The sequence below is a fragment of the Aythya ferina genome (assembly GCF_964211825.1).
Source record: "Aythya ferina genome assembly, chromosome: 1".
Lineage (NCBI taxonomy): Eukaryota > Metazoa > Chordata > Aves > Anseriformes > Anatidae > Aythya > Aythya ferina.
Genome location: NC_140296.1, coordinates 62621065 through 62633511, shown reverse-complemented (window position 1 = coordinate 62633511; position 12447 = coordinate 62621065). Strand labels below are relative to the sequence as shown.

The window sequence follows — 12447 nt, the reverse complement described above, 5'->3', positions numbered from 1 at the left end:
AGAGTATTGTTTCTGCTTCATGATTGCTATACAGTAAGATACATAGCTGGGTTTAGTATATTAACTACTGGGGAGAAAATGTAAGGATATGTTAAGCTTGAAGTAATGCTTCTTTGGCACATTCTCCTGACTTTCGGCAGTCTTAGGGTTAGGGACCATCTGAACCAGAACTTTGCACTGACTGGCTATCAGGCCTGCCATCAGTGCAGTGGGTATCAGTGAACTCGCTGGCTAGCCAGCAATTCTGACATGGGTGAGCTCTTGAAAGGTGAACAAACTGGTGTATTTGGCATGTGTGTGACCCAGCTATCACTGCTGGAAATGTGGAAAAATGTGAGTGATCCACATCACACTTTTTGCAGAGTTCCATTTTGCTTAGAAACAATATTTATTAATCTTACTTTATAGTCACCTGAAAATCAGGTGTCATTTCAAAGCTAGTCATCTTAGTTCTGTAGTAGCATGCTTGTTCAACAGTGAAAAACAAAGCATTACAGAGGCTTATTCTTCCAAATTACAGTAGCCATCTTCTCAAGATATACTGAATTATGTTCCAGAAGGCCTATTTGTCTTAGTTCATGAAAGAGGCAGCTTAGATGACTGTGTTCAACCAAATTCTTACCTTTTCAATGGCTGATGCTGAAATTGAAGAGTTTCATCCTTTTAGCTCTATTAGAGCCCACAGACAGACATGTAATATGCTAGGATGAAGATGAATCTGTCTGTATTATTCGTGTGTATCAAACAGAATTTTTAGTGCTGCAAAGATGAATGCACAATAATAACCTGCACAATTGCTTTTGGTCTATATTACTTCTAATCTCTGTCAACTCTACTGACACAGGGAAGTATGTTTAGACTGAGGAGATAATTTAACAAGAGTTAATATAATGCTGTAGTTCAGTCATATTTCTTTGTGGCCATCTCTCAGAAGAGAACAGTGTTCAAAAGAAGACTCCAAAATGATAAACAATTACAAATGGTATGTGCTCTGTCAAGAAACCTGATTTTGCTGGTTCTAGATTAAATTACAGTATCAATTTCTGAAATCTATGAATAGATTAATTGAAGATTAGTGTCTCTACTTGGTTAAAAAAAAAAAAAAATTAGCCGTCGGTATGTTTGCAGTATGCAAGGTTATCAAGCAAACCTGGGTTCCTTTAGTCAGGCATTAAGTTTATCCACCTGAACCTGTTATTGTGAAGCACTGATTTCAGTACTGAAGTACTTTTTTCATAGTTCTTCTACTGAGTTACTGAGTACTTTTGTCTGTGTGACTGAGGAGAGGTAGACCAGGAAGGTAATTGCGGTGAGTTACCCCATCAGGTAATCACCAAGCTGCCTTGCTCCCTCTCACCCCCCTCCATGGGACAGGGGAGAAAATAGAAAGATTAGGAAGGAGAAGCATGTGGGCTGACATAAAGACAGGAAGTTTGCTTACTAACTACCATCACAGGCAAAGCAGACTCAGCATGGGTAATTTAATTTATTGCCAACTGAAAAAAAAAACACACAACAGAACACCTGAAAAACTGGAAAAAAAAATGGAAAAAAAGAGTATGAAGTTGAGTATCAGGAAACAAAATCAATAAAAGAAACAATTTTAATTCTAATAGTACATTCAGAACATGCTCTGTTGGTCCACTGGCAAAACCAACTGCACCTGAATACATCAGTTGATGTAGCTTATGGTTCAGGAAATCAAATTGGCTGTATCTGTTTAAGGGGACTTTAGGTTTGTGATACAGCTGTGATGATCACCACTGTACTTCTGGTTTAGTACATGTACTTGTAGAAATTTAGTTTGAGTCAACAAAGCAGAAAGATTACATTTTTCATTTTCTTACAGAGCATGTCAGTTTATAACCATTTATGAAGCAACTTGCATTTTATTTATTCTAGTGTTTTCAAACACTCTTTTAATGTGTTTAATCCATTCAGAAGGTTCTGTTACGAAACTTTTAAAAGTTTTTAGACTGAAGTTTCAGAGATTATGCAGTTTACAGATGTTAGCTGGTTTAGAAATTGTTTGGAAAATCTCAGTTGTCAGTGAAAGGATTACAGTAACAAAACCGAGAAGTTCTCATGAACAAAAGCTGTAAGTTCAAAGAGCACAAGAAAATGTCATTGCAGACTCTGTCTTAATATAATTCTTTTTATAACATTTTTCTTCCTAGTTAGAAGCTCCATATTGATTCCAATATTGATGATAAAACCATGTCATAAAATTCCCAGGTTTTTTGTATGCTTTCTTTTCTTTCCTTTCCTTCTTTCCTTTCTTCCTTCCTTCCTTCCTTCCTTGAACAAACAAGGAAATGGTAGATTATTTAAAATTATTTAAAACTTAAAGATCATCTAAAAACCAACCAACCAAATTAACTATGTATAAGATGGTTTACACACCTAAAAATTAAAGTGACTAACCTCCATATAATGTGCAAGATCTTTTCCCCATTATATATTCCGATGGTAACAGTCCTACCTTGTTCTAATACAATTACCCTAGATAACTCTGTTTCTTGTCTATTATGTGACATCATTTTGGCTTAAGTCTCCCTTTGTGGTTAATTATTGATTAATTATCTATTAATTATCATAGAAGAAGGCTGTTCATGCTAACCCATTTGCCTACATTAACATAAAATTTCTTGCATTGTCCTGTAGTTTAATTTCCAATTGCAGTGTTTGACTTCATCTTTTGATTAATATAAGTACATTTGAATATTAACATATAATTTTTTTCTTTCTAAAAAGTCAGTGTTTGCTGGAAACATTCTATTTCAATTTGTTTTATTCTTCACAGTGTCTTCTTGACCCTGAGTCATGGTGAACTGTTTATAGTGATTTTTAATCTGCTTTTTCTCTGTTATAATCATTCTGATTTTTGATGTAATATGAGTTATATGCTGCATTCCATCACTTAAAGTGCTATGTACAAATGCACATAGCTTATAGGATACTCTTTACATCAAAACATGGAACGCTTCTGGTTTAGTTGTAATATTACTGTCCTTCTAAGTTCAAAAAGGTATATGAGGAAATACATTATGTTATTTACAACATAAGTTTCTTTTGCAACACCTGAAAAGTTAATTGAGGAGCTTAGAGATAAATTTTAAAAACAATGTTTCTAGTATGTGTGGTATAGTTAGCATGAAAGTGGTGAGATTAAATGGAAAAGCTTACATTTCACAAGAAAAAAAATCCTGGATCTTCATGATTTAAAAGAAATATCACAAGAGTAATAGAAAGCTTTAAGTGACAGCATGTAGTTTTTGTAATATTTTCATTTATTTGGCTTATGCTTTAATTTCTTCTCCTCTTTATGATCTAATTTTAAGATAGTTGAGTCCAAAGGAATTTGAGAAATTTGGGACAATGGCAAAATACACTCAAAAAGAAAATTTGGGTTTTGCTAAATTCTGAGTCTGGGTAAAATGTGGATTAGTCATTTCTGCTTGTGGATGTCAGCTATTTCTTTTACTGTCCAATCACTGATGTCTCTTATTCTCTGACATGTGAATATTGTCAACATTCGTAAATAGAGTTGGATAACGGTTTTTCTGTTCTACAGTTCAAGTCAAGGCAAAAGGCAAATAAAAAAAATATATACATTTGGCTCTTTGATCTTTTGTCCATGTCACATTTGGTAAATAAATCTTACGTCAATCATAGCAGTAAACAGAAAATTTTATTTTCACTGGTGTTCTTCTAGGCATTTTACATCAAAATATATGAAACAGAATATAATTAGAAAAGAAATCATGCATCACAGAATCAGAGAATCACAGAATTGTAGGGGATAGAAGAGACCTCAAGAGATCATTGGGTCCACCCCCCCTGCCAAAACAGGTTACCTAGAGCAGGTTGCATAGGTAGGCATCCAGATGGGCCTTGAATATCTCCAGAGAAGGAGACTCCACAACCTCCCTGGGCAGCTTGTTCCAGTGCTCTGTCACCCTCACTGTGAAGAAGTTCTTTCACATGTTGGATTAGAACTTCCTGTGCTCTGTTTTCTGGCCATTGCCCCTTGTCCTGTCCCTGCATACCACTGAAAAGAGGTTGGCCAAATCCCTCTGTCTCCCACATTTAAGGTATTTGTATTCCATTGCAAAATGTTGAAATTAATTCTTTTAATTTTTGCAGACTGAGGGTTCCATCAAAATAGATTTTTTTTCATGTTCTTTTTTCCAATGGGAAGCTACTTTGACACCGATATTCCAGTGAATAGTGGGGGCTTAGTAGGGGCCTTTTGCTGCTTCTATTTTGGACCGCACCTTTATAAAATAGTGTTTGTGTTTCAGTTCTGTTTTCAACAGTAGTTCTTAACCTGAATAGAAATCTATGTTAGCTATGGTTCTTGCTTCTATTTGTTTAAGTAAGCTATATATATAATCCTGTTTTTGTTATAACAAGTGGTCAAACTCAAATAACTGAGAAGAAAATTAGATTTTTTCTTAACGAAGTTTGACATCTGGGCTTTATCCCATAGCGGAATGCCCTATTCCCACATTGAGTCCATATCTCCTTTCAAAGAAATTATGCACATATTTTGGCAAAGAGTTGCCGTATACTCCATGACATTGTCTTATTTGCACTGTCAGAGGCCAGACAATTATTTTTTAAGTTGTTTGTGTTCTCACCTCCTGGGACTGATTCCTTGTTAATTCTTCTGGATGTACAACACAGCCAAAATCAACTAAAATTTTTGGCATTGTTGTTTTTCAGAAGTCTGATGTGTCAGTAAGGAAAATATCTCCATGCATGTAAAAATACGTTTACTCTTATGTGTGAATAAAAAGTATTGTATATAGTGGCAGTGATTTCGAGAGTCTGCTGTTTGCTTTTTTTTTTTTTTCCTTTTTTCTTTCTTTTTTTTTTTTATTTTTTGGATACCACAAATTCAAAGCAGCTTTTAGTCATAAAAGCCAGGGTATTGTCTGATTTGAAAAAAAAAAAAAAAAAAAAGGCAAGCTAATTGTTGGATTTTAGTTTTATTAACTGTAATGGTAATATCTGTATTGGACTATTTTATAATATATTACTTTTCAAAACGGTATTGTGTACATTAATTGTGCATTTAAAATTCAGTTTTCAAATTGCCTATTGATTTGCCAGCCTAGCACTGTCAAGTACAGGCTCATGCATATTCTGTTTGGCTTGCTTCATTCTGATTCAGAAGGGATATGCATAAAGGTGAATTTTAAATCAAAGTGTTTTGCTCTACATCTTTGGGAACAGACCAACCCAGGTGAACACTTTATTTTTATATTATACCAGTTTCTGTACTTGGACCAGAACCAGTGCCTCAGCCCTGAATTGCACCTTAGCTCTGTGTTTGTGCCATCCACATTGGGCAATCTTTTGTTTGTCTGACATCTTCAGCAGGAGTCTAATTGCTTTATTGATTCTCTTTGTAGCAATCCCCTGGCTTTACCGATTGCCAAGCAAGACAGTTTGCTGGAGAAAGACACCATGTTTAAAGATGCAGCTAAAGGTTTATGTAAGCAGCAATCTCAAGACAGTGCATCTGAAAACGTCACGGTGAACAGTACAGCCAAACTTGAACAGGTAATAGCATGCAAATTCCTGAAATGTTTTTAGTGCTTAGGCCTGGAAATTGCAAAGTTAATGAAGCCAAAGAAGGTGGTAGTTTTTTTTTCACCTCATCACAAAGCAATGTGATATGCACTGTGGAGCCTTGTCTTCTCAATCGCTCCCTGTGATCACAGTCTGGCCCTGCAAAGAGCTCCCTCTCTGCAAAGGGACCAGCTCCTGGAGACAGGTTGGGGTCTGTGGCTATCAGAGGGCTCCAAGCTGCTCAGGCTCTATTTATTGATGGTTCACTGTGGAAAACTCTTAGTGTTGCCCAAAGTGTGCTCTAGGCTCCAGTTTGGGTTTACAACAGAAAGAAACACAACCTGGGAGAGTGCAAAAACGAAAAGGAATGTCTAGGGAATATTAAGTTGCAAAATAAGTGACTCTAATTCAAGGATAGGAATTGCCAGATTTACAGCTGCAGTTTTAAATCCCTTTCATGTGCTAATGCATTAGAATATAGGCACTGATTATTTAGGTACCTTTTACAGTTTTCTCCAAAGGATCACAGTCTCATTCAGTGCATAGGGTGGGTGGGTAGAAAAGGAGGCAATTACCTGTTGCTTGTAAATCTGGCATGTCCTGATACAAGTATTGCCTTTTTTTTTTTTTTTTTTTTTTTTTTTTTTGGGGTGGGGGGAGAGTTGGAGGGGGGGAGAATACAAAGACTTTACTTTTTTGTTATATGTGTTTGGGAAACATATATTCCAGAAGCATTTAGCAATTCGAGAAAAAATCTACTTAGAATTGGGAGGGAGAATCCTCTTTTAAAATCACTCATTATGACTTTGAGACATAACAAAGGAGCAAAATGCTGATTTCATTTAAACCATGTTCAGTTCAAAAAAAAAAAACAACAAACAAAACGTGCATGCCTGTCTTGGCAGAAGCATGCATACTTGTTGAATATGTTTCAGAGGAATGTTGTGTTAATCATATGAGATCAATCAGTGAGTTCATGTGTCAGTCATATTAATCTGCCTCTGAAAGTGCTCGGCTTTGGAATCCCATAGAGCATGCAGTTCCCTATTCAGTCACTTCCATCAGAAGATACCACAAAATGTTTTGCACTTGGCTTACATCTTGTTTTCATTTCATCCAAATTCTGGCCTTGCTGACTGTGCACTTAGGTGATGAAAACGCAATCAATTCAAAAGAGAAGCAATGCCTGTATGAAAATTAAATGCTTGCAACTGCATTAGGAGGAACCCCTCTTATCCCTGTAAGGAAAGAGTGGTAATTGTTTAACTGGGTCTTGCTGAAACTATCGCTTGCTTCTGTATGTTCTGAAGTGTGGACAAGAACATACATACTTCCTTCTGCTTGATTCTATTTTGGTGAACATCTCTCTAAAGTTATTTGAGTTTTCTTTATCTCTAGGCTAGACTTTTGCTTTATAGTCTGTGCAGTAAAATATATGGAGAAGCTGGTAAGAGGAGCAGCTGATCTTCTGGGACAGGAAGAGCAACCAGAGGTCTTCACTCTGGTAGTTTACCCCTCCACCATGATGTTCCAAAGTCACTTCAGGGTCTCAGGACAGATCTTCAAACATTAATTGAATGTTTTGTCAAAACAAGGATATGAGCTTTTTTCTTTTTCTTTTTTGAAGAGACATGATTGTCAGCCTGGAAACTGGACTTTCCATCACAGATATTTCTTGTTTCAGCATGTTCTTGATATATATATATATTTATTATTATTGTAATTTATTGGAAGTCTTTTTTTTTTTTTTTAACAGAACATTTGGCTTGCAGTTATTTAATCATACTGCTTACTATGAGCAGTGCTTTCTTTCTTCCATTCTGGAATAGAATAAGGAGCTATTTATCACAAGCTGACTTCTGGCCATAAAAATGGAGGCAGCAAAAACTGCCATAGTCAAAAAAAAAAAAAGCAATCAAGACCAAAATTTCTGTGTACTTTGAACTTTTTGAACTTTTTTTTTTTTTTTTTTTTTTTTTTAGTGTAGCAGCAGCTTTTTTGTAAACCTGTTTACAAAACCTGGTTTTATTCTGTATTACTTGGCATGCTTTATGAACTGTAGGTAGATACATATCATAACCAATAAGGCTATGATATGTGTGTATGTATATATATATATTATATATATATATAATATATAGATCTGAATTTTTAGAGTTGGTGTTTCCAAGTATCTCATTTAATTTTTATTCTTTTTTGCTCAACTTGGATATTACATTTTTTATTTAGTGCTGATACCAAAGAAAAGCTTTGAATAACCCCTTCTCCCTACCCCTGCCTCCTAGGTATACTAATTTTAATGAGTTTTGCTATCTTTTATTCTTACCAGTTTCTCAACTACATTCAAAGTAATCATGTTCTGTTTAATTTTTCAGTAGGGTATGTGGAGTCATTGCCTGGATTTTATGTTCATATATTATTGAAATAGATCAGCATGATATTTCCTATGCTGTGTGTCAGTAGTATCATACATTCTTAGGCAATATGGCATGCAGATTAGGCCTTTACTGGAGGATCAGAGAAAAAAAATAATCTTATTACACCTGAAACATGCATTTTTAATAGAGAAGCTTGTAATTTTTTGGTTTTGAGAAAACTTAACAGCTCAAATTTATATGTACCTTTTTTTTTTTTTTTTTTTTTTTTAATTGCAAAAATAATGTAAAAGAACCTTAACAAAATATTGTTTCTCATGAAGCAAGATTTTTGTTGCATGAAGTATAGGAGATGGCTGTCAAATGACTACACTGATAAAGCATTTTGGGTCTCTCTTGGCTTGTGTTAGCTTTTGCTTTTTTTCTAGGTAAAAGCTGTTCTTTGATCATATGTAATTTCAAGGTCTGTGATACCAAACAAAGAAAGCAATATGAATAATTTCCAGAATTTTAGCATAGCTGGCAATTTTGTTTCCTCTCAGCTGGAAGGATGCTCTTTTGATTGGCCTAAAATTAAATTATGTGCTTCATTTTCATTCTACAAATAAATATATATATATTTTTAATTAGGTCTTTTTAAGTGTTTTATCTTTGGCTTATAATTCTTGTTTACATATTTTAGGCCATATGAAACATGTGACAGAGTATCCTCAGGTGCCCTTCTTGTTGTTCTAGTATCACTTGCCACATACACAAGGGCCAACTGTGTATATCATATTATTACATGTACAACCTACAATGCATACTTAGTTTAGTGACGTAAGTAATTAAAAAAATAAAAATAATTAGAGACCATTATCTGCGCAGACAGTGAATATTGTTATGTGAATGTAAGTTAAAGGAGTGAATAGGGATCTTTGTTTTTAACGTTACAATAATCACAAAACTAATAACTTCATAAAGCATAGTTGTCTTAGAACTTAATGATGTATTTATAACTGATTTTCTTTTATTCCTGTCTTGTAAAATATGCATTATGTAATACTTATGATAAATACATCAAGGTGAATAAATAGAGAAAACTCATCTGTATGCTAAAAAAGTAGATGATAGGAATAGAATTTGTAGACATCCACAAATAGGTTATTAATAATGTAAATACTGTTTATGGCCAGGTCCAATCATTTGTGAATTTAATATGTTTTGAATTTCTTCTCTTTCTAGTACTCCAGTTTACAGTTTCTATGTGATTTTCTTGCTCATTGAGCTGTGAGTTTTAGTGCAAAGGCTCTGTTACAAAATATTGAACCACCAAACTCTAAACTTTTTATTTGTACATTTTAGAATAATATGTTGATGGTGAAAGACTTGGGTTCCCTTACTTGTGCATCCAGGAGTTTAACTGAGCACTTACATTAACTGAGCACTTTATATAGATTGATTCCATCAATCTATGGAATCAGCATCTTTGGCTATATGTATATTATGAAATAAAACAAGCAAGAGCCTGTTCTCTAGCCTAGGGCTATGTGGGGTGGCCCTGTGAACATCCATCATCCTTAAAACAAAACTATTTTCTCCCTTAAAAGATGGGTTTGTGTCCAAATTGCCTATTGGAAATGACCATTGATGGGATACCTGAATGGTGCCCAGGTACCTGAATGGTACTCATATGCATGAGTTCTATCTGGGCCCAGAATATACAAAGAAGTTTATTAGCTTTGCAGAAAATATGGACAACCACAGGCCAATACTCTAATCCAACTGCCTTTTTGTTTAGAAATAAAGACATTTATTTATAGCCTAGTGTAGATTTCATCTTTATATGGAATGAGAGCTTCGGAAAGTCAATTAAGAGAAACTTATTTCATGGCACAGTCTTGATAGGGCACAAGGGAACATAGTAAAGACCTGTGCCCATTTTGATGCTGCAAGCCAGGTGAACACCCTGGTAAGGGAAGGAGGCTGCAGGCTTCTGTCTTTCATCTGCTGTATGGCGAGCCTGCCATCCAACTGCCATGAAAATTAAATAATTAAATAAATAAAAATAATAAAAAAAAGGAAGAAATGGTATCTTTTATGTGACAGAAAAATCTACATTCACTTTAGTGGGATGAGGAATATACCTACAGAATAAGCAGTCAGAAAGACACAGACTAATGTAGAAGGCAATGTAGCAGGCAACCTGCAGTCCCTAACTGTTTATGTCTGGCTTGTTCAAACTCATATTCTGCTTTCTGAACCTGAAAGTACAAATATTTTGAGAAGCAAGTCAGCATTTCTCCTTTTTTCCTGTCTATTTGGGAATATCCATAATAAGATTTTGATAGTTCTCAGCACTCCATCATTTCAGAGTACATATTCTCTGAAAAAGACTGAATTAGGAAAATGAGGGCTGTGAAAAGGTACATTGTGAAATGTTCAGTTGGCATATGCACGTATCTCCAGAGTTTACATGTTGGGATAAGTAAATCTTACATGTACAGCTTACATCAGCTAAATCTAGAAAATTAACTCCTTGAAATACTCACTCATTTGTACATTTGTACATTTATTGCTTTCTGGATTAATGAAATGAGAGTTTCAATTTTATGGGGAAAGCAGGAAATAGAAAGCATCATAAAAGTGTAATTGGGCACTGCTGCTTTCTATGTGCATGCAGCTGGTCTAATACTGACTCTTACAACTATGGTAAAGGCATAGAAGCCTATGAAGTATGTAAATTTTGTATTTTGGTATCTGTTTTCCAACATACGAAAGTATGAACTGAGAACTTAGCATTTTTGCAAATGAAAAGAAAGAAGCCCCAAGATATTTGTTAGGGTTAAAAAGGTGAACAATTTTTATCTTTCTGCTCCTAAATAATCTTTGTCTTGAGCTTATTTGGATCATTTTCAAAAGAATCCAAAAGCAAGATGGTTTTCTTTTTTTTTTTTTCTTTTTCTTCTTAAGGGCTTCCCCCATGAGGTACTGTTTTTCTGTCTGTTTAATCTTTTACTGAAAATCTGTGGATATAAGAAATAAAGTTAAAATTGATTAAAAGTGTTGGGGGGGCGGAGCCTTCACTTGATCTATTCAGGCTGTACCTTTCATAGAGCTACTGTTACAAGGTACATTTTCCTTACATTTTTTACAGTTTGCTACTTTGTCTAGTTCCACATCTGTTGCAGATAGGATGCAGATTAGACGTCTGCCTTCCATGTTTTAGTGTATGAATGGAAAAACAGTGAAAAAGCTTTTGTTAATATTCATGCTGTTACATGCATATGAGGTTTAGTAGTCATCATTTATTGCCTGTTTGTAGAGCTGATAAAGACAGGAGACAGCTTTCTGTGAGGAGTTTGCCTGTTACCTAATACACTTGCTTTAGGCAGTATTTTCTACTGAGTGTATTTGTCTTTAGAGGAATAGTAAGGAAATATTTAAAGATGAGAGCGGAGGTTCCCACCTTTTTCCAGGCACTGTATCAGTCCCAAAATAGAAGTTTGCCAGAGGCCCCGGTATTATTTTGAATATCTTCAGCATAGAGCTAATACAAGAAACACAAATGCAGTGGTAGCCATAGCACTTGAGGTCGAGAAAAGAGTAAAAGTGTGCTCTCCACAAATAAAAGGTGCTCCATAAATTATGGGGCAACAGAAGCTGTGAGCTTACAACTCCTGCTACAGATATGTTTCATCTGTGATGAACCATGGCTTCACATATACTGTGCGTGATTCCTTAGAGTTACTTTAGCTACATTTTGCAGTTTCTTTAGATTGTATGATTAAGCTGGTGCCTCATTATTCAGTTCTGGAGTCAGATGAAGGAAAGAGTGAACTGAGCTGTACCAAGTGTAGTATTGACAGATGATTTGGGCTGTAAGCAACTGCTTAATTCACCAAATTTATTTAGGATTAGTAAGGCCTTAAAGCTAGGATTCTAAGAAAAGAGCAGCATGCCATGAGTCAGGCATGTAAAAAATACTGATAAAAAGAAGTGTCTCTTGTTTTTTCTCATGCTGTTATGAGTAGTCATTGTGTAGTGCTAAATGAAGTGTGAAGTTGATATTCTACAAATTGTACTTGTATTTCTCTATAGACTAAAGGAGCCTTCAAGGTTTTGTAACTTAATTTATACCATACCAGCATATGGATTTCAGTAAAGCTGAAATATGTGAAAGGAAAAAACAACAAGATTTTGTTTTGAATCATAAAGGCTAGTAGTTCTGTGGTTGTGATCATTTGCTTCTTGATAAAACAGAAGAGTAAGCAATTTTATCCCTGTTTGGTGAATATTTTGATACTGATATTCAATACTGCTATTGTTAGGAGAATAATTTTGATTGGGCCGAAGATCTATGATTTAAAGAAGATGCAAAATTACATCTGTTTCATTCTTCTTGTTTATGGCTACAAACTCCCTGGTGTTTGCATATGGTCACCTGAAAAAGGTGGCATGTGAAAGGAGTGTTTGTATGTATGTTTCAGGAATCTTGGAACATGAAGACAAA

At 35.0% G+C, this 12447-nt stretch overlaps 1 protein-coding gene across 6 annotated transcripts in view; it reads left to right on the top strand.

Annotated features, from left to right (window-relative positions):
* The window catches only part of MYO16 (myosin XVI), a 376631-nt gene that overhangs the window by 182717 nt on the left and 181467 nt on the right, over nt 1–12447 (top strand). For all 6 annotated transcript variants that reach the window (XM_084526026.1, XM_084526029.1, XM_084526030.1 and 3 more), the window contains exon 10: nt 5421–5571. In XM_084526026.1, the coding sequence (XP_084382152.1) occupies nt 5421–5571 (151 nt within the window). The remainder of the gene's footprint in view (nt 1–5420; nt 5572–12447) is intronic.